Raw genomic sequence first — 24,282 nt, forward strand, 5'->3', positions numbered from 1 at the left:
TGACTTTCCAGTCCTTCCAACATTTTAGACATTTTTGTCAAGGTTATCAACATTCCTTTTACAGTTTTGCTCTTCCCTTGCCAGGAATAAGTAAAATCTGTAGGTCAACACAAGTAAGCCTCAAAAAGGAGAAACTATTTTGCTTCATATTGGCTCAATTACTTGCAATATTTATGATAAATGTATGAATAGTAAAATTCATGTGAAAATAACTACTGGCCATTTGTATCAGAATGACAGAAAAAGATACTGAAAAAGAGAAATGTGCAATGAGTGTGCGTTTTCCATCCAAGTAATGCAAGCCTAAGCTGGATTCAAATCACTGTAATATCACTAAGGAGCCTGCGTGTAACTGAGGGCAGAATTTGACACTGATGTAATTCTGCTTTTGTGTTCCACCTCTTAGTGATCCGTTTTAAATCTATTCGTCATACGCTTCTTCCAACTCTGTGAGCTTAAAGGAATTCTTAGTACTTCCTCCTCTACTTGTGATGGAGGAAAAAAAAAAAAAAAGAAAGGATGCAAAGGAATTAATGAATTCAGATTTAATGCCCAAATTTAATTGCCTGGACAGGGCAATTACATTATAGTCCATTAAAACAAAATCCATTCACCACACATCCACACCCTAGGCTCTTTATATGTTTCAGACATGTCACGTAAATTCACAGCACTCTATGGGAAACAAATGCTACTATTATTTTTTATTAAAATGCTAGTTAATTCACAGCTACCATAATTGAAATAGAAAACAAAATGTTGTTATTAGCTCCCCACTACAAACCATATGAAGATTTTAATGAACCTTTTATTTAGGTAGCATGCTGAAAATTAATTTCTCAGCCTAGAAGTTCTTATTGTTGAGGAAATTGCCTACCTGTAAGAATAACCTTTTATAATTATTCCATAATTATTTCATGCCTTAAAAAAACATGCTGGAAAATAATTCAGACTTTAATCATTTCCTTTGGAAACATCATACTGTACCAACGTAATGGACAAACACATGGAGGGAGATAACAAAACAGAGTTTAATGTCCACATTCCCTCCAAAAAGTTAAAATAGTTCTTAAAAGAAATACTTTTGTTCTAGACACACATTTGAATGTTCCCTTCTTGGCCTCTCCTCCCTGCAGAATGCAAAGTCTCCACCTTGTGCTGCATTGCTTCAGCAATCTACTGAAATGCCATCCCTTCCTTCACTGAATGCTAACTAGAGGTGAACCTCATATCTTGAAGTCTGGAGAGTGCCGCTTCCTTATTTGAATTCAAAATAATAATTTTTAATTTAAAAGCTGCAGAGAGATCACAAAAATCCAGTTCTTTCAGAAGAGCAAGCAAAAGACACTTCCCTTCTTGCTAGATTGACAAAACAGAGAGCATACTAATGGGCAGGTGAAAATCAGCGATGCCAAAGGGCTGTCACACACAAAATCCATTATTAAACTATCTGATTCTGTTTCAAAGTGTTAAGCATCACCTGTTGCATACTTCATCTCCCCTTCGCTCAGCTCTCTTCCCCAGCTCAAACGAAGATAAAGTGACAGTATCTCAAATTCTCATCTCCCTTGGCTTTCACCCCAAATCACTGTTTTTTTTCCCCACTATGTATTTGCCAGATCCTTAGCTACAAAATCCTCAAATATTCTGCACTGTTCAAAAAGATGATGCAAATAAATAGACAAAGTACGGCCATTTTCTTGTTGCAAACAACAGAATGAAACTTTAATACTCTTAGCTAACCCCAAAGCTTCCTATACGCTGTCTAATCTTAAAAACTCCTTTCAATGTGTACTAAAGACTCATTGGACAGTTACCGCAGACTAGGCAACTGGCTTTCAGGTAACCAGGCAGATGTGACTGATACAAGCAGACCTATTTTCGATTCATATAAACAGCTGCATCCGTCAGAAAGTTCATCTTCAATGCAATTTTAAAAGCCAAGCTACCCACGCTTGGCGTTTGCAATGGTTCCATACATCAAGTATGCTACACACAAACGTGCCACACGATGCTGACAGGGAATGAAATTTCCCATACAAAATCAAGGGAGAGGACAGTAATAGAAACTGAAAGAAGATAAAATGTTTTGTGTAGGTAGTAGAACACCAGCTGATAGCAATTCCTCTTTCAAGCCACTGTATACTTAATTTATTTATGGGCATTGGAAAAATGGTACTGGCACAGTCCTGTGTAGGAAAATACACTTACAGTGCCACTCAATGAAAAAGTAGCTCAGAAGGAGATATGTAAAGAAAATGAAAAATGCTTGTTGAAATATCAAGTCACATTTTGCTAACAGAATAATGAGGAAGCCAGGAGCAGTTAGGCAGATAAGACTGAGAACAATTAAATACAGCTTACACTGAGAACACAGCAAATGGAAGAACTAGACAAAACTACAATGCCTCCAGAGGAACACACTGCAGACAATCACCACGTGATTATTGTGCCAATTGTATTTCAGGCAAAATGGAGAAAAAAATGGAGGAGAAGGAAAGGAGGGAAAGAAATGCATTGGCACAGGACGATGAACATTTTACAGTTCTACTAATATTACTAATATTACTAATATTACTAATATTGGCATTTTGAGGATGAACTGGTCTTGTGGGTTGGAGAGAATTCACTATAACCATAAAAACAACTGGCAATGAAGTTCATGATGGAATTAACAAATCGTGGCTAGATTTTTATTTATTTTTTAAATCTAACACAACTCTCTTATGTAGCTTTATGGTCTAATGAGAGAGAAGTTAGCATTTTTTGCCCTGTATTTTACCACTACGCACAACAGGACTTCTTCCCTTTCTCAGTTTTACAGGCAATCTAGAGCCAAAGTCAGCAAATCCTCCTTTCTTGGTTTTAAATATGAAAGACCATTGCAAAGGTCCTCACTGAACACAAACAGGCTGAGATGCTGTAGTCTTTGCAGCAAATACACTTCTGCACTTACAGACCAGTTGCATGCATTTGCTGATATACGCTTTTAAATTCGAAACTGCATGAAGATACTGAAATATCACATTAAAATAATTACAGTAAAGGTTCCTTACATTGCACTAAAGATTGCTGCAATGTGCAATGATCCCTAGGATTGCTTATCTGTATGTTCATTTATTATGGAGTTCTGTTTATCTGTTGCTAAGAATGAGATGGTAGGTAAGAAACTAAGTGAATTAATTGCTTTGTATACATCCTGAAGCTTTCCAAGGAACAGTAAGTTCTCATAGATTTGATTCTGTTTTTTGGTTAAAGTGAACACAATAGTTCCTCATTTTGGGGAGGCAATTCATCTGGATGCCTCCCTCTCATATGGCTACAGAGGCACTGCAAGGATGCACATACATAACAATGATTCTAGACAACATGCCCTAGATAAAATAGATCAAATCCTCCAACAGAGGTTTCATGAAGGACAGTGCAAGACAAATTCTCACTTTCAGATACAGCTTTCCTGACCTTATGCTTTGAAGACAACGTATGGAAAGTCGAAACACTGAATAACAAGACCTTTAGAGAAAGCTGTTAGCCAATAACTGACAGCATGAAGATACACATTAATCACAAAATCCATTGATACCTTGCAAGCAGAGGACACAAAGAGAAAAGACAGATTGTGATTGAATGACTAAACAATGCCAACCAACATGATAGTTGTTTTTACCACTATTTTTAGGGAACTTTTTAGTGCGGAACAACACACAAAGACATGCCTTTCTTTTTAGTTATTCATCTTGATGTGTAATGCTGAGGTATCATTTTTATGCTTCAGGTAACTTTCGAAATGACTAAGGATTGCAAAGCTAGAGTGCAAGTAGCCAGCTTTCATCAAGTTATTAGTATTTTATGCAAATATGTTTAATCTCAAGCAATAAGAATAGGAAGGAAAATAGCTGTGATTCAATTAATGTCCTGGTGGCCTGCGCATATAGGCCTATAGCAGAAGGAGATTTAAATCCTAACTATACATGCATTGTCATGTTTTATGTAATAGATTGAACAGAAATACCTAACTGATTTTCACCTAAATCTGAATCACTAGGGTTAGAGCATGGTCTTGCTTGGTCAGAAGAAACCATTAATACCCCATCCCAGAATCATCTACAGGATGTCTTCCTGTACTAGAAAGCAAGTGAGATAGGAAGATGTAGTTGAGTAGAACAGACTTTTGCCAGTCCCTGTTAACATTAATGGGGGTTTGCAAGCCTGTGATGACTATGGTTAGTAGCTGTCTAGAAGCTTATGCACATTATTCCCATTAAACAAGAAACCGTATTTTTTGCAGATGGTGCCAAAATGTCTGTCAGAGATACCTGTTCATCCTTTTTCCCCCTTCCTTGCTTTTACTGGAAATCTATTTTAAGGAAGACCTTGTTCAGCATTTCTTCTGTGTTCTTTCAGTGAAATGAACTGGCTTCCATTAATCACCACGCAACTACAGAATCACAGTGCTCGAATGGCAGTTCTGAGAAGGTTGCTGTTTCCATTTCTCTTCCCTGTAGCTAGATCACCTGTGTCATTATTCACAAGACATTTGTCTAACATATTTCAGAAGACCTTCAAACACAGACTCTATAGACTTCAAAATACCTCTCACAATGCTTAACTATTCTTGTCATTATTAAGGCAAAAATTCATCTTTGCAGTAATGTGGCTCCTTGTTCTACCCCAGTGGATACACTGTGCACAATTCCACTGCTTTGCTATTGAAAATAGGATTATTTCTCACTCCCCATAGCCATCTCCTCTCCTTCAGTCTTTCTGAAAGTAACACTCATCATTGGTTACTTTTCTCTGGGTCCCTTCCAATTGATTCAGTGTATTCTAGAAGGCTGGTAATCAAATCTGGACAATTCATTCCAGCCAAAGCCTTACTGGTGTTTACTAAAGATTACTCCTAGTTTCATGTGCCAATGTAACATTTGCTTCCTCTGCAACAGAACAACATTGTTGACTGATAGCCAATTCATAATTCAGTGTAATCCCCGATCTTTTTCTATGGCTATCAGTTAGAATTTATGACTGTCCAATTATAATTCATCTATTTTTGTGCAGTTATCTTACCCAGCTTAGAACTTTACATCTGCCCTGACTGAACTTCATCCTTTGTTTTCAGACCATTTACTTAATGTCTTGAGGCCATCCTGAATTTTATTACTGTTTTAATATGTGCACAGCTTCTCCCAGCTTGGCTACATTTCTAAATTTAATAAGAATACTAATTTCAACATCTGTAATTTAATGAAAGAGGTGAACAATACTGGACCCACAATAGATCACTGTACTCAATTCATCCTTCCAGCCTAACACAGAACACTGAAACCTAAAACCGGAATGTAGCTTTCCAAACTCTGTAGCCACCTCACAATTATTTCTTTTAGACAATTCCTCTTAAGCTTGCTTATAAGACAGCAATGTAAACCAATGCCAAAAGCCTTATTAAAGTCAAGATACATGACAACGCAAGTTTATCCTTGCGTCTCAAGGCCTGTAAATGTCACAGGAAGAGTAATAGATTTTGTTTGACATTCACACCGGCTTTATTCATCCCCTTATCTTCTTGATGTTAACAAGCATTTGCTTTAATATTTACTTTGGTGCTTTTTTTCAGGATTTCAGTATCAAGTCATGAGATAAAATTACCATTTTTCTCCTTTTATCCCAGTTGAAAAATAGGTATGTTAAAATAGGTATGTTACTGGTGCTTTCCGAGGCCTCCACAACTCCATGTTTTCAAAGATAACTTTTAGTACTTCCAAAATTATTTCAGCCAATTCACTTAACCCTTAGATCAATCCCAAGTGATTTGCAGACATCTAATTTACTCAAGCCTGTTCTTTCCCTAATCCATAGTCTTAAACTTCAGCAGAGGATATTAATTGTGATACCCATCTGATTGCAGCTGACCTTTTAAGTTAAAGGTAAGGCAAAGACAAGTTATGACGCTTTATCCCTTCCTGGCACTGCCTCTATAAAGGCTTCTCCTAATGCTTGGCTGCAATTCATTAGTTTGATTTTTCTCTACTTTCTAATACACTCATAGATAATTGTTAATCTTAAATCATTTCCAATCACCTCATTTTGTACCTGGCTTTTCTGTGTTTCGTACCATAGCTTTTGTTCCTTTAAGAGTTCGACCTAGTTTCACTTTGCCACTGAAGTCACAAAGAACCTTATCATTAACCAAACCCTTGGTATTCAGATAGTTTGCTTTTGTGCCCCTTACACTAAGGAAATGTCAATTATCCTAATAATTACTCCCCTCAAACGTATTCCTTTCAAGCGCTGTTTACTGAAATCTCATTGTGAAACTGCTTATTTTACTTGGATACTGTCTTCCTAAAAAGTTTGAGTTTTATCTTTTAATGCCCATTTTCTGCCTTCTACCTTTTCCCTCCCCAGGAATGTCTCTTTTTGGTTAGAGTCAAATAATGGTTACTATTGACTCACAACTATATTAGCACATTTAAATACAGTGCAAATTACTTTTACGTACAGGATGGCAGAGCAAGAGATTTAAACCAAATAATGTCAAAGCAGGAGACTGAACAAGGCAAAACTAAAATAGAAACCCAAGCAACTGCTTTGAATGATACGTTGGGAGGGGGGATTCAAAGAATGAATTCCTATCCCTTTAAAGTGCAGCCAAAGGAAGGAAACTGCTGCTTACAAAGTGATATCAGTGAGAGCAGAGCTGGGCCATATGATATTCCCAAAGATGCATTTATTTCAATGGGACCAAAACAAGCACGAGGGGAAAGCACAAATTTCCTTGAAAAATTATCTGCTCTACAAGCAGTGAAATAAAAGATTTTAAAAGAAAGTCAGTGCTATTATTGACCAAACTAACAAGTGTTCCCAACGTGCTAATAAAATTCTAGGCAAGCAACCTATTGATCATTGAGTTCAAAGCACATCAGCTATAATACTACACAGATGGGGATCCCATCTCCGTCACTTTCAATGCTGTATTTAATGAGAAAAAATGGGTTGCATACAAGCTTGTAAGTAAATTAATATTACACTTCTATCACACTAAGAGGTGCATCTGCTTGGAGGATATAAGCAGTCAAATTTGCTTGAAATACATCTGAGAGAAGATGTATATTTCATATGCGGTATCTCAGCTATTGTATTCTGTTGATTCAGTTAGCATGTTTTAGAATTCTACTGATTTACTTAAGATTTACAAGCATAATTCATGTGCAGTTGTCCTATGAATAAGCTTCTAAAACTAATTCAAATACAGTCAAAGAATATATTGCAAAATAAGTTATTTAGTTGAAATGTGCCATCTGAGGCACAGTAATGGAAAACATTTATTATAAAGCTAACATATATTTGTGCTAGAGATGCGTACTGTACTAAACTCTCTGAAAGGAATTTATTCAGGCTTTTCTGAAAGAACATCTTAACAGGGCTAAAAGAAAATTACATGTTCAAAAGTAATTGTAGGTTCTATGATTTTCATCCAGCATCACAGGCTTACCATTATTGTCTTTTTGCTTTTGGAAGGCTTATGAATTTTAGGCCAACTTTATTGTGCACAGCTGCAGGAAGCCAGAGGGTTTCTGGAGTCTGGACTTGCCAGTCAGATACTAGAAAGAATTCAGTACAATTCAATGCAGAAGGAGTGGGAACATGAATAGCAATACATCTGTCTCTAGAAATAAAGTTCTGCATTCAACAAATTCACTTCCATGGGGCTACTGAACTGTGAAAGTCACAGGTTATGCTACAGTGGAGGCCACAGTCCACTGAAAAGCAGTGTTTCCTCTTTAAAAGTGAGGGTATTTTGCCAGTTCTGCCTTTCATTAATGCTCATAAAGGGGAATTCTTTTTGAAGTGATAAAGACATCGTGCTTGTAGTTATTAATGATAGTCAGGTCTACATGTGCATGTCTGACATCAGAGTCAGTCATAGGTAAGTCCTGTTAAGGCACATGAGGATTTTGACAGTACAGTAGAACAGGGATTTGGGATTTTTTTCCACTACAATGTCCAAAATGAAAGCCCTGAGAATGAGAGCAAAGGCTCCCCAGGCTTCTCAGATGTTAGGGAAAAGGACTGGGAATAAAGACAGTGAAAATAAAGATAAGAGTGGGAAACACAGGGGAATGTCCTGACTATTTCTGAAAATGGAAAGGGTGAGACTTGCACTGAGCCGAACAGACATTATGACAATTCAAGAGTTCTTGGTGCAATTTGGGGGAAAAAAATAGTTCAATAGAATTGTGGTTTTTTTCCTCTCCAGGTGTGCTTTTTTTGCTAATAATTATGGCCTACATGTTTTGGATTCACAGCTTGTGTATCCGCTCTGCAACGGGCATCCCATCTCTTCTACCATTCCTATCCTTAGGGCAAAAATGCCTCATGAAATAATAAAGTCATACAGCAGGCAAATTTGTCCCCAGTCATACAACATCAAACCCAGCATAATGTACTCTTTACTTTAATGTACTTATATATTATGTGAATATATTACCATAAAAATTAACAGCATTTATTCATCTACCAATAATTCAACTGTTGAAAGTTGGCTTTTAGTAGAAATGTTCAGCAACTTAAAACATACACTAAACAGTTTTCACTTACAACAGTGCATGAATTTTGTGGTGAGTCTGTCAACGTGAAGAACTTCAGACATTTCATTACTGTGCATGTACCAAAATCTCTGACTTGCGAGTGCTATGCTAAACTTTTTCCCTGATTCCATCTTTTCTTCCCCCAGAATCAATGGAGACTGGGAAAATATGTCAACTCAGCTGTCAAGCTGCTTAAGAACACTGAAATGACCTTGTCAAAAATTAAAGAAAAAGTAGAAGAACCCAACAAAGAAATCCCCACACAATCCTTTGATTCATATTTTAAAAACTATGGCTAACCTGCCCCTTCCACTCTCCTGCTTTCTGACTTCAGCAGCTCTGACAGAATTGAGTTCAATATTAATGACTACCAATCATTTTCAGGCTATACGCTCATCTTTCTTCTGCAGCCCAAATGCCTTGTTAGCTTGGCTTGGTCAGTAAGATGCTCACCTTTGTACTGGTTTCTCCTACTTTCAAGATGAAAACAAATCTGAGCTAGTAGCAAGGCTAAAAATAAATTCTGATTACTCAGGTACTGCCTACGTGCAGTTGAAGCACTGAAGTTGAATCCCCTTGAGAAGCCATGTTATGCAAAGACACCTTGTGCAACTCTCTAGGGCTTGTTCCAGTGAAAACCATTTATGCTTTCTTCCAAAACAAGGTGTTTTTTTTTCCTCGTGACATAGATGCAGACATCTCTGCATCACAGGCAGAAAGAAGACAGCTAGATTGCAGTGTATTGTTTTTAAATGCATAATTAAGTACTTCAATCTGCTGAATAAAGAAAGCTTTTAATTTTAGAAAGGAATATCACATTGGTTGGTCCCAGCTCACTCTTCTTTGAAAGATGCAAATGAAATACAAGCCTAGAAGTAGAACTCTGCTGACTTCCAAGACTTCTGTCTATAGTTCATTTTTAAAGCTGTTCAACACATTTTGTATCACCTGGCTGCCTTTAGGAGATCACTTCTAGCCAGTATCTAACCATCTACAGCCTTCACAGTGACTGCACTGTTTGGTTTCTATATGATTTTAAAACATGAATGTGGAATCTAGAAATATATTTTCAATGTGAAAATACTGCAGACCTGTTCCAAAGAGAGGGCTCTGAGCTAAATTACCTTTTGCCTACTGAGTTGACACTCATAACCTGTATAGCCCAGGAGAGAGGCAGCAGGCTGTTTTCCTTCACGCACAAGAGGAGTTTTTTCTCTCCCCAGTCATTCTAAGAACCACCTTTTTGTTGTGAGCTGAAATTCTGCCTTTTGAATATCTCTCAAAAACAGCTGTAGGGAGAACACAGACCCACTGCTGAGCACGGCACTACAATTCTGTACCATGGGATCTGCACACAAGCTTGGGATAAAAGAATCCCAACAAATACACACAGAAAAAAAGGTTTTCTATCTCCAGAATCACAGAAAAATCATAGATGGTATTAACACCCAACACAGAAAATAACATCAGAGCAGGGAGGATGGAGAAGAAAAGACTAAATATAGACAACTGTCTTGGCACTTCCTATTTAAATGGTATGCTATCTACATATACACAGCATATCCACAAGTGTGCAACTCTAAACCCTTATATTGATATGTCTGTTGAGGATTAGTCTCATCAGTATCTGGATCCACCTCAGATCCATAGGGATTTCTAGAATCCTCAGAAAGGTATGACTGGCTATTTTAACATACTTGCCAGGGCGAATGTTACCATGGCCAAGAGAAGCAGTGGCCTCTCTGTCAAAAAGAATGATCTATGGCCAAATAAAATCTGTTCGTAAGATTCAAACGAGACAAAAGCAGGGCAGGAATATCCATTCAGGGCAGAGTATCTTCCTCAGACAGCACTGTCTTGTCTGCACTCTGCCTTCTGAAGAAAGGCTACCTATAGTCTGGGAGATACTTCACACTGAAAGAGTAATGATCCCTTTCTTCGTAAAGAGACAGGAATCTTTATCAGATGTACGATTGTTTGTATCGCTTCAAGGTATCCGTGTGTGATTTCAGACTCTAAAATGATCCGTGTTTTTGCCCTGAGTCAGAAATCTCAGTAACAGAATGAACAAGACAGTTTTAGAGCATGTCAGTTCAAAATCTCTTTGCAATATTTTGCCAGGATTTACCTTTTTGTTTTTTACCTCTTGGGAATACAGAAGGTCATAAGAACTCTGAAAGTGGTGGGAGCATAAGTTCTATTCAAAGTCAATAGGATTTGTAATCCTAAATCCCTCTAATGCCTTTGAAAATCTCTCTGTGGATATATACCTTGACAAAAACATCATCTTCCCCTTTCCTTTGAAACTGAAGTTCCATTTCAGTAGAGACAGAGAACCAGTCCTCTTCAGCTCTAATATGTGTATGTCCCCAGAACTACATGGACATAATAACACATTGCATGAAATATAGCAATGAAATGTAGAAACTCATGTAAAGTTAATTTTTCAAAAGTAACTGTGTGTCCTCAGAGACTCCAATGGGTTTTTCCTTCCTAAGCATAGAGATTCAAGTCTGGTTGACAAAGCTGCTCCCTTTTATGTCTAGTTTGTGAAATAAATGACTGCTGATGCTCAAATTGAAAGCAAATAAAGAAAGCATTAGTGTTTCATCTGCTCCAGTGGTCTACCATTTATTTATTTACCCCTTCATTCATTTGTTCCTTTTCTCCCCTAATTGATTCCCTTTTTCATCTCACTGTGGTACATTCTGCAAGTAAAATTTCATACTACTTCATTTCCAGAGGTGTAAATATTGCTTTAAAATAACTTGTGGTTCTGTTTTGCTATTTGATTTGCAATTTCCTTTAATTCCACATGGGGCTTAAGATGCTTTTGCTCTTTTTTTTTTTTTTTTTTTTCCTTGTGGCTTTTCTTTTTAATTCTTATTTTTAAGCAAAATAGAAAAAGAAAAAACCCTACCTGCCTGCTCAATAATTTGCCAGAGCAGCTTGCATGCAGGAATATCTGTCCGAATATAAAAGCACATAGACTATACACACAAATAAATTTGAAGACAGATATGGAAGCCTTGTGCTCCTTTTCAATGCCACAGAACTTTGAAAGCAGTATCCAAGAGAGAGAGAGGACTACGAAAGGGATTCACATCACTGCAATTCATTTGCATTGTAGTTGCTGTATATATTATCACTCCTTCTGAAATGGTTTTAGGATAATATCTGGTAAAAATAAAAAAAAATCCCCAACAAAATAGCACTATAAATTCCAGAGCTCTATAGTTGGATAAAATAATGGAGTACAGAGGAATGTTTTGATGATAATTCTAGGACACTGCCATTATTAGAGGCACGATGTTCAATATCACATGAAAGCTAGCTAAAGAAATGCAGGATCCTAAACATGCCTCAGGGACTGGGAAAAAGCCCACCATCCACCTGTGTTCTTACAGCTGTAATATCCTCACGTCACATGTGTCCTCAAGCACTCAACCACATTATACAAAGTTCAATGAACATCACACAGGCAAAACAAGCAACCGTCAAAAGGCAAACAGAGAAGTGAATGAATCTGCACTTTATACAGCGTGCTGTCATCTTCTATAAATCAAACAGGTATTAATTGGTTCTACCAGACCAAAAGAAACTGTGCAAGTGTTAACATTTATCCTGAAAAAGCAAACAAGAAATAACCACAAATCACCTCTCTAGAAAGCTCCATGAAGTAATGAAATACACAACACACAAAGTTGAATATTCACTCACTGAAGCAGCTCCAGTATGGAACTATAACCAGTGTCACAGAAAGGCGGTATTAGAGTGACATTCATAACAAATAGCCGAGTTAAAACAATACTGATTAAAAGGAAAAAATCATTGTCATGCTATTGGCTTGCACAACTTCCATGCCCAGCTACAAGAGGATGAACCAATGGGCTTTTTTACATGGATGTGACACCAACTACCCAATACAATCCACCATCTCCAGCAACATGAGGGCTACTATCGCTTCCAGTGATGTCAATCTACGACATTTAGAATGAATGTCTTTTACCACACTGAAAAGCCTGTTGCTAGCAGAGAACAGTCAGCATGAAACTACCTGAAATACCATTTAAACTGTAAATTAAAGTAGTCCTTCCTGGCATGGCTGTTGTTTCAATGCTACTCTGGACACAGCAATCAAAATATTTTTTTATTTCTTTTTCCCATCTTCTGTTGATAGTCTGGAAATTGCTGGTGCTATGCTATAACTGCTATAACTTAGCATATCACCATGACAAAAGCAGTGCTAAAAGTCATTGACAGACTCTGAATCAGTGGTATATATTCCATTATCTTCTCTTTTGAAAATCAGCTCTATACTTCACACGTTACAACTGGCTTCAAAGAAATGTCCTCTTGAGTGCTAGGAAATGCAGTAATTACATTTATGACATTTGCTTAACAAGTTTTTAACATGAAAGAATAGTTACATGAGCATACCTGCTTCACATTGCATTTTTTACTGAGATTCATGGTTACAGAGTAGGTATATAGATATCATCATTGAAAATAAGCTGGAATGGATGTGGATTTAAAAACACAGCTAAAAAATACAGAAATGAGTCAAACACTTATATATAAAACACCTCAAGCTGTGACTAAATTGGGAGTGAGGTGTGAGTATGAATATAGCTCTTCATGAGTGCATGGGACAGACGGAACAAGAAAAGTATAAAGTATAGGGGGATATCAAAAAATGACAGAAAACAATCACAAAATACTGACTTTACCTTGATCAAAAGGCTTGTTTGGATTCCAGTTTCTGACATAATCATCCTAAATGGGGAGAGAAAAGAAAAAAAAAAAAAAAGGAAAATCAGGAAAAATATAAGTTTTTTGGTACAATTTTACATAACCAAACTACAAAAGAATCAGCTCAGCTCATCTTTGGATTATAACACACTCAGCCCAAATCAGAAGAAACTAGTAACAGGTTATGCTCTGAAAAGTAGTAAATGCAAGCTAGAAATTGAAGAATAAAACCCCCTTGCATTCAGTACATCAAATCTTCTGACTACTTTTCAAAATATACCCTTAATTATGGACTTCCTGATAACTGTTATTAGCCAACAACTTTTGATAATAAAGATAATGTGACATGAAGCATGCCAGCAAAGTGTAAAAGACCAGCATAGAAGAGTCTGAAATGCACATATTATTTGGACAGACATAAATCTCACCACTGTGAACATTCAGATATACAGCAGTAATATCAGAAGCACTACACTTTAATTATAATAACATACACAAATATTTGCAGTGACTGCTTTTGTAGATTTTATCTTTTAGGACTCCTTAAAGCAGATGTAAGGATAAGATTCCACAATAATTCTTCAGGTTCTGTTTTACATAATTCAGACTGTACTGTAAAGCCAAGAAGGTAGGAATTATCAGAGCTATTGGTCAATTGGTTGTTGTTGCAAACAAGGGTTTTTCTTCCAGCCTTTCTACAGACCCTTCTGTGTGCCTGATTAATTTACACTCTATGTACTGAGCAAATATTTACCTGAAAGCAGTTTCACTCGCTTCAGAGAACCACCAACCCCACACTATGGAGAACTGGGAATCAAACCCAACTGCAATATTCATTTTACTCATAATATTCAGCCTATTCTGTATATATCACTTGTGTCCTCTGCAAGAGGAAGTGATAACAACAGAAAAACGCATTTCAAGTGAGGAAGCATGGAACATTTCCATATCACTGTTATATTTTCCTGCATATTAATCTTTATTTCCTTTTTAATATTTCCTATGTTCTACAATCTTTTCTTGATGGCTGTCTCTGAAGAGATGTCTTTACCAATTAGAATGGCATTTCGGTTTCTTTTTCCTGGCAAGATGGTAACTGAAAAACCCATTGGTGTGAGTAAGATGCCTAAATTATTTTTTCCATAGGGCTTTGCTTACCATTTATCTCCCATTAACTGAACTTCACATGCTCCCTTGCTATCCTATCAACACAGCTTGGAACAATTTGGAGACTGGAAGTCACTTTGTCTTGCTTTCCAGGTTCAGAACAGCCCACAGAGCTGCTGCAAGCAGAGCAAGATGTCCTCACTGTATGCTGTGCCTTCTAGCAGTGCATTCCCTGGTGAGGGCTGTGTTTGGGAAGCACAAACACAGCATAGAGAAGAGTGGGCTGCTGTCCTGCAACTCGGGTGGCAGGAAATGGGAAATGCCACCTGCAACGAGCGGACTGGCTGCAACGCTGGATGATTATCACAGGAAAAAGTATTTCCTTTCTCAAAGTATATTTTTGCTAAATGCTTGTGCTGACTTCATGAACTGTGAGGATATTGCACAGTAAGAATAAAGAATATTTTTCATAACTCATTGCGACACAATGCTTTGTAATTGGTTATGATGCTCTGCTAAATTCACTGAGCATTAATAACTCTTCTGAATAAGGTTATTGTTCTGTTTGAAGACTTTTGAGCAGAATACTTCTTTCAGGAAACACGATTATTTATTTATTAATTCCCTGTGTACAATTTCTCTTCTAGGTGTTGCTTTGCTGCTTGGTTTTCAGCATCAGAAACTGTTAAATAATTCAAACCCTAAGAAACATTTCTTATACTGCCGGCATATGGAGCCAGTTTTGAAATGAGGATTGGAAAGGAAGTTTATCTCACTTTCCGTTTCAAAGGAGTATTTTAAAGAAAAAGCACCTTGCTCAAAAAGAAAAAGAAGAAAAGAACCAACCCACAGCAAAGCACCCATCTCTTGTGTAACGTCATTCATTCTCCTTTTCACCTTTTGCATTCTGTTTTGAAAATTAAAGCTGTATTTATTTTGGAATATGCCTGTAACTACAGGATTTAATGTAAGGAAACACATGAGAAAAGATACGGGGAAAAAAAACCCACAAAGCTAAAGAGCGGAACAGAGAAAATCTTCGATATTTTACACACACAGAAGTCATTAGTATGTATAGGAGTAAATAATGACCATTCGTACATTAAATCAAGTTGGTTAAATGCACTTTAAAACAATTTATGCCAGCATGAAATCAGAAAATATGGCACTAGAGCTTCAGTTCAGCATGGATGCTAGTGAGAAATGCAGCTGAATGTTTACAGCACTGTAAAGGTGAAATTCACCCTGAAGATATGGCTGAGCAGAAAATCTCCACCTCATTTAAACACCACCTAAAGTTCTGACTTCAAAAACAGATGGGGCTCTATGCTTAGACATGGCAGGAACTTCCAACTTTACTAGAAATGACTTTTGTTAGCAGGAGAGTCTGTTACATCCCCAAATGAATACCATCATTTCGCAGTCATTTCCTAAGTATAGCAATATATGGTGCTCTAAATATGTATGCTGTTAAATATAAAAAGTAATAAATGCAAGGAACTTGATTAAAGAGTTTAACATTCATATTCAATAAAATACTGTAATGCAAAAAGTGACTACACAAAGCTGTTTTGGAACTTCCTACTGGGAAAGCTATCAATGTGCTTAAGACACCTTACACCTGCTGCAACATGCAAACCTACTCTCTTGGTCTAATATTAACATGTTAATAAACCAAAATTAACATATTAATAACCAGCATGTATTAATATGTTCTATTCAGAACTATCAATAGTTGGCAATCAGAGTTTAAAACGTAATATGCATTGTGATATTTATAAAATACTGATATTTACAAGTTAAAAGTGGAAACCTACCTCAACTTCCTGAATACGGAAGCATTACAAATGAGAGAAGAAAGAAAGAAAGAAATTAAACAATGTAAAGATATGACATTCACTAATTATATCCTGAGCACCCTTTAAAATATGAAATCCCTTGTTTCAGATGGCCTTAGCCTTCACATTTTTCTCTTCTGCCCTTCCCACCTTGGCTGTCATTGCCCAGTTTGCAGCTGCTGCATTATTAGCATGTTTGTCTCCTACCAACCACCATGAAAGGTGCTTTCATTTCCTTTGGGCTGACCAAAGCACCAGGAGGTGTATTTAGGTGTATTTCCCTCATACTCATCTGCTATAGCAGATAACTATTTTTTTCCCATAACTGACTTCAAAGGCTATTCGATGGAATGGGAAGGGAAGGCAAAAGTAGGAACGGATCCATTTCAGTACAAGTAACAGCAAGAGACAAGTATTTCTGATGAACAAATATGCAAAAATATCTCTCTCCTTGCACAGAATTCATACTTTGAGGGTTTTGCTTATGGTTCAGTGACTTTATATATAAATCCTTTAATTAGCCAAAGGGACTCTGCACACCTAAATTCATGCATGAGAAGAGACGAATTGATATTGCAAACCCAATCCGGATCTGACTGCTTTAGCTCAGCCCAGCTTTATAAGAAATGTGATATATTAGCATGGCCTCTGTACACACCTGAAAATAAATGTCAGCCACAAACTCTAGAATTTTCTTGTCCCTCTCACAGAGCACAAATGTACTGAAGGGTACAGTGAAGGAGCTTTGCTGCCAGTCCTGTGTCCCTGACAGCCCCAGTTTCACATCAGTGATAAATACTCAGCGCAGCGTCACCTTTTGTCAAACTAGTCCCAGCCATCAATTCATGAGGAAATATTGAGTTATGTTTCATTCCCACTGTGTGCAGGATGAGACTTTTGGCCTTTCTGCCACTTTGTAAAAAGTTTAGTGGTCCATTGGCTGTCTGGGTCTGACACTGACCCGAGGCAGCAATGAAGATAACCTGAGCTGGTGCACAGCACGGCTTGCTGGCCAGCTTTAGGCATTCCCTGATCTAATTTCCAACACAAGACATGGGACAGGAGCTGTCTTTTCAGTTCTGAATCTATTAATTGATTAGCAATGCAAAGCTCTATTTCAAGCTTTGACTCTCAGGAAGTTTAATAAAGATATAAATTATAATCATAGGAAATGAAAAATCAGTAAGAAAACAAACATAGATTGAAAGATTCAGATCTGAGTTCTTTATTACATTACCCTATTGTGATTTGCACAGTCATAAGATGAGATAAAACAAGTTTTTGAGTCATTTAAAGCCATTTCACTGTAGTTTGTACAATAAATTATTGTTTCCTAACAAGACCAAAATATTCTTTTATTATTCAACACTTAGGTGTCAGATCCATCCAACTCTGACTGATATGCCATCAAAAAAGTAAATCAAGATAATCATCATATGTTAAACTAAGCATGCAAAGAATGTATTAGAAAGTGCTAGTTTAATGCTCACAATGCTGTCAGGCCTCACTGCTTTACACAATATCCCAAAGATATCATCAGAGATTTATACACACTTCTATGAAGATTTCATCCAAGGACACTGAATATACAGGTGAATTCAGCCTTGAAGTGCCAGTTACCTTTGCAAACTGGCTGAATTTATGATAGTTCTTTCTCCTCTATTTTGAGATAATTATTTTCAGTCAGAAAACATGTAATGAAGTTACAAAAAGAAGACAAAACATAAGTGGCAAAATTAATGAACCCCATTGGTAAAAAGAAAAAAAAAAAAAAAAAAGTGGTATGGAAATCATCTGCTAATGATCATCTCTGTAGATAGGATGTAAAAATTGACAGAAAAAAACAAGCCATGGGCCAACTACCAAACAGCCCATAGCTGTCATTTGCAAAATGAAGCCTTGAAACACACCTGCATGATATAAAGCCTTGTAAGTCATTTAGAAGAGTTATCAAATAGAAACTGACCGTAACACCACTGCATCACAACCTCTACTCTGCCCTATTACCTTCCATTTCTCTACAGTAACAGTAGAAACAACCAACAACACTCCCCAAAAAAACAAAACAAAAACAAAAACCTTACAACCACAACAACTCAACCTTTTTTGGTTTTTGGTTCTCCCAAAGATTAAGAACTTCCAGCATTATTCCCACCAAACCTTCCCCACTGTCACTTTTTGGTTTAATTATTGCCAAACACCGTATATTTTGGATGAGTTAATGAAGCGCAGTTAATTTCGCAGAGGGACTCTATACTTACTTTAGTCACTTGTCTAAAAGAACCTCTTACAAGATGCTCTTGTTTATAAATAGAAGCCAACATTAGCTAAATGGGTGCATAAATATTTATATTTTACCGCTTTAATTAAACTTCTATTTACAAATCAAGCAGAAATGAAATACCAGCTGAAAAACCTCCACAACAAATCCCCCTCAGTTTGTATCTTTCAGAGTGAGCTGGGTTCAGTTTGCTTGCCCAAGTTTGGCTAGACCTGAAGGAGGCAGCAGCAAGCAGAGCCAACGTGAAACCATCACCATGGATCCTGCCAGATAAATGTACAAAATTATGTACAAAAAAACACAGCCCCAAGTTCAGACAAATAGCCTTATATGGGTAATCTTCATTTCCAGCTCCTCCCAGCCAACAAGAGCTCACGTTTCTAAGTATCTCCAGGAGAGACATTTATAACACCGCTTTGCAGCCTGCTTAGTATTTTCCTCTTCCATCCTCCATCTATGATTAAACCTTTTACCCTCATAAAGACCAGCTGGGAAAAGTAGTAATTACCAGCTCATTACTTTTTTAAAATTAGCTCCAGAAAGATGCAGCTGCATTTTCTGCCTCTCTACCTTGTGGTACAGAAGATCATTCCAACATCGAGCAGAGTTAAAGCACCAGCTGCTGCTTGCTAAGTCAACCCAGCCTGTATCATAAACATCTCCCCAAGGCCTATTGCCTCTTTTAAGGCAAATAGTTTGTGTCAGCATATTATAAGTTAGTTGTTTGTTTATTTAAGAGGAAGATAAAATATCTGACCCACCCAATACATTGGTGAATAAAGACTTCCTGAGAGCAGCTAGTGCCTGGAGTCTGCATTAGTGTCAAGAGCTGAGTCCAGGATCCTAAGCATGTCAGGACACCTCTGGTTGGCTGTGAGCTCTTTCTTTTGTGTCTCTCCTGGAAAAAGTCACTCAATCAGGATGCTTTTTCTTAAGGAAACAGCAGTGGATATTTAGACTTGGCAGGGAATACCCCTTTAGTGATAGATTTCCCAGAAAGGCCCAAAGTGTTGGGGTTTACACTTGTGAAAATGAAAGAAATATTCCCAGGCTGTACCTGGACACTTTAACACATGATGTGAAAGGTCTGAGATCAGAACTTTTCTGGAGTACTGTAGCAAAGTCATCAACAAAAATATCATTACATGCTTTAGCAAGAAAGCAAGGCTGGCTTAAGGCGATCACATTGGGCTCATATGTTATGCTTAATAAATTAATATTGATTTATTAATAACAATATGAAATATATAAATAAATATCCAAATAAATCCTTAGTATAGAAAAAATCCTTGACCAGGTATTACGCTCTTGTATGTTCCATTCTCAACACACAGACCTTTTGTTAAGCTACCGCTAATGTGCAGAACTGCTTCTGATTAGCGTGACCCAGAACGTCACATTTTTCTTTCTAAATCAAAATGGCTTTTTTACTTGTACTCTGCATTAGGAAACAAGATTAACCACCTCTGTCCTACTGCAGGATGTTGCCAGCAGCTTTTGTAGGTCAAAATTTCAGAAATTAAAAAAAAAAATTGAAAATAATTGTCAAATAAGTTACCATTAAGTCATTGTCAGCATGGATAACTACTCATTGTTTAGAACTCAACCATGTGGCCTTTTATGCTGAAATCTTCCAGCTGCTCTTCTGGTTTGTTTTTCTTTCCTACCCTTTTTCTTTGTTTCTTTCTTTTGAAGGACAAATATAGTAAGAATTGGAAATATTTCTTTTTTTTTTTTAACAAAATCACTTTTGTTTATCCATTAGAGTGGTGCCAAAGGGTATGTCTACAATGACGAGGGCAAACAGATGCTCATCTACTCTGCTTGTGCTTCAAGCAGGATGAATGAGGGCCAGCTGTGAGCCAGAAGCTCTATCGCTGCTTTAGCACAGCACTGTGCCAGCACTCACAGCTGATAGATTTGGGTGGCTGGAACAAATCAACCAACTGTCTGCTCCAGCTTGTGTTGAAATACCTAAAACTGAAAACATTGCCTTGGCTTGATTACTCTTTGCTGGTCCTTTTAATAGTTAGGCTTTAGAAATATATTATCACTTCTGCCTGAACTCTTCCTCTCATTAGCATGTGTTAAAAAGCCTCTTTTCCCTGTCTAAAGTTAAATATTTTTTAGCAACCTTACTTTCATCAAGCTTCTCGTACCTCTACGCATCCCACAGACATACCAGCTTACAGAAAGCTGTAAAGACAAAACTTAGGAGTCCTCATTGATCCCCTGCACTGCCAACAGATACAACTTCAAGACCAGACTGAAAAATAGAACATATACTTGCACTTTTGGTTGCAAATTCACAATAGTTATCCCCTACACACAGTGTTTCAGCCACTCAGAGGCACAGCAGAGCTTTTTTTAATGCTTTCTCCAGCCCTAAGATCCCTTTCCCTGACCTTAGTGAAGGGCCTCCAATCTGGCTATCTGCAGTAAGGGGAAGGAGGAATTAGGGCTGGAGGGAAGACAGGCTGACTTCTAACAGGGCCTGAGGATAAGAGGTCATGTAGTGATGATTTAGCATCTCAACTGAAACGATTTCCTCAGGCAAGGAAATCCTGTGGCAATCTGTGGAGAAGCTCTATAGAAACTGACTACATAAATTAGTAAGGCCTTAATCCCTCCAACGTTTGTTTCCACGTGCTGGGGAGCTCCCTTGGTTGCTCCCTGATGCCTACTGCATGTGATGCAAACCTCTGTTTAACCATAACTCCATATCTATCTCTGACAACAAACACGTTTGATTTAACTTCTGAACACCCGTCAGGGCTCCCACTGCTAGCAAGTAACCTACATTTAAAATCACTTACTCAGAAACGGGGATGTGTGGGAGGGAGTGTGTAGGTGGTAAAAAGCAGGCAAGTAAAAAGAAGAGGCCAGCAGCAGAATTCTGGGACTAGGAGGAGTGATGTATCACAGGATGCCAAGGCAGCAGGAGATTGAAATTGGGGCAGCTGGGCGTGGGTAATCATCAGAGAACTCCCAGCAAGACAGCTAAGCCCAGTGCTACAGGGCAGAAAAGCTGAATGCCCAATTGGGAGGCCAAGGAACATATGTCTGTAAAATAAACTTGAGGTTCACCTGTTAAAGCACTTCTTAGCACTTCTATTATCTGCCTTGGAATTTATGTAACACAGTTAGAAGACAAGTCTGCCACTGAACATATGTCAATGAAGTTACACTTTTCAGAGGACAGAGAGAACACAGCCAAGACCAGTGAGGTTTTTACTTCTTAGAAAATACACACATCCTCTTTGCTATGAGTCCTGTGCAGATCCTCACAGTTTGACCTGTGAGGAGCCACTGAAATTGTGCAGCTGCTTCAGCACAGACAGAGAAAGGCTCCTAACCCTTAACTTAACCTAACCCTTAACTCCCACTTCCTCAGACAGCAGCACCCAGCTCAGCAGGAAGCAAGGAGCAGAGCCACAGACAGCAGAAGTATAATCCTGTTCCTTCCAGGTGAAACTCCTTAAAGCAGCTTCATTTCTCATTTATGAACTACCATTGTGCATGAATCAGCAACGGGGTAGACGTGATAAGTCACTGAATCTAGTGATGCTCGTATGGTTCCAACAAATACACACAAAAACTACAAATGCCCTCTGTGTGAAGTCAATATAGATCTCCATTGCTTTATACAAGTCTAAATCTCGACTCCAGCATTGTTTTCTCACCTCCTCATTTGTTTGCTTTCCACTAACCAAAGCCGCTGTGCTCTACATTGAGCTGTCGCCATGAATATGGTTTAAGAACAATCCCCTACCGACCCCCCACATAAAGATACTGCTAAATAAATCATACCCTCAATGGGTGTAATATTTAAAACATACATTTGGAAGGAAAGACACTAAACTCTTTCTGCATCTGGATTTTCATTCAAAGACTCAAATTACATACTTAGAAAGCAATTGTTTTCAGGCAGCTTGCAAACCAAGCACATTAAGCTTGAAGGTTATAAAGCCATTGGCAATGTTACTTCACTTTCAGTATATGTGCTGCTTTGAGAGTACATTTAGAGAAGCTGTTTGTGACAGATTCACTGGGCCTTTTTTAGCTGAACATTTGGGGTTAGTATCTGGGTAATAATGTTCTCATAAAGAAACCCTAACACTACCACTTCTTTCACAGTGATATCTGCTGCTTTACGGTGATTAGCAATTTGCATAATGATTAAATACATTTATTCCTCATTTTATTTTACAAAGTCTTTGGAGATCTGTTGAATCACATGATTTTATTTTTTTATTTCAATGTCCTAATATGGGAATAAACTCGGTATGAGATAAAATGGCAATTCTTTGGAAATCAAAGTCATAAAAGTTATGAATAAAATTGTAATTATATTCCACGCAGATGTCCAAATCCCAGTGGTTGATACATACATGGGAACAACAGCAGTTGAACAAAATCTGCTCATCTAACTTTGCTACTCAGCCACACCGTTTTCTGAGATGTAAAGAGATTAAGTTAAACTAGTTATTATGTCTTTACTCTTTCAAATTGCTTCTTTAAATGCGTGACTAATGACTGTTGGGAGAATGCATGAATTATACCGAATTATGAGCAATGAACTGTCCCTGGAAGCACATACGCATTTGTTTTTATTTCATTTGTAGCCTCAAGCAAAATCTAGCTCCAGATACTTTTGAAGCTCTTTACAAAAGGTAAAATCAAACAATTCACACTGTTGTTGAAAAGGGCAACTTTGCAGCTCTGCTTATAGTCGGTATTTGAAATTTCTTAGATTTGGATCAGGAAAACACAGCTACCATCAACCAGTTACTGTCTGTGTGAGGCATCTGTGGATATTTCCAGATCAGAAACCCCACGAGCCATTACAAATTGTGTGCCTTCCATTCCAGTTCATGATATGGTTTTGTTAATTTTCTCTGGGATTTTATCCATTCGACAACAACAACAAAAGAGAAAACACCAAAAATCACTATGCAAATCTGACAGGCTCTAAAGAAAGTGGTCCGTGCAGCTCTTTTCATGCAATGAAGTTTTGTGTGCGAGTTGGATCTGGTTGACTCAGTAGAAGCCTCTGCTGCCTCTGTTGTGTTATGGATGCGCTTGTGTTATCTCTACCCATTTCCTAAAATATTATAGGAGGTGCAAGAATGTAACATTTTACTGCCCATAATTCATTAATTCATCACACCAATGAAGTGAGACATGGTTCTGCATACTGAGAATCTAATTTATTTACTCAGAGGAAAAGTAACAATGACAAAATGTTACCTTTCATAAAATGATTGATAAGCACCATCTAATTAAACAATAACATCTTGGTGATAATGCTTTTGTTGGAATAGTGTTTGAAAAGATGTAGCTCAAATAATCAACCAAAAAGAGTAGGAAAAGAGAGGGCTTGAGGAGTAAAATATTCTGGTTCTTGAAAAAGATCGCTAAATTGCAGTGATGGTTTTGGTGTAATTTAAATGCTAAGACTGTTCATGTTCCATATGGTTTGATCTTGTTATATTTAGCCAAAGATGACAGCACCTGATTGCCCACGCAATCTATGCATCATTTTTTCTTCTCAAGAAGTCCACAGAACATTGTCCAAAGTCAAATTACAACCCATCTGTAACATCTGAAGCCTCAAAAGTTAGAATTGTACTTGCAGTGACATGGATGGTCTAGTAGTTTAATTTGCACACTCCTGTTTGCTACTAAGAGCCCAAACCAATGAGAACGTCGTCAT

At 37.5% G+C, this 24,282-nt stretch overlaps 1 protein-coding gene across 1 annotated transcript in view; it reads right to left on the bottom strand.

The window, feature by feature from the left end:
• SPOCK1 (SPARC (osteonectin), cwcv and kazal like domains proteoglycan 1) overlaps positions 1-24,282 on the bottom strand; it is a 254,894-nt gene that overhangs the window by 161,702 nt on the left and 68,910 nt on the right. Inside the window, exon 3 of the mRNA XM_015875879.3 lies at positions 13,319-13,364. Coding sequence (XP_015731365.2) covers positions 13,319-13,364 — 46 coding nt within the window. The remainder of the gene's footprint in view (positions 1-13,318; positions 13,365-24,282) is intronic.

Source organism: Coturnix japonica, unplaced genomic scaffold (genome assembly GCF_054131305.1).
Source record: "Coturnix japonica strain WE unplaced genomic scaffold, WE-NBRP24 Scf048, whole genome shotgun sequence".
In the NCBI taxonomy this organism is placed as follows: domain Eukaryota; kingdom Metazoa; phylum Chordata; class Aves; order Galliformes; family Phasianidae; genus Coturnix; species Coturnix japonica.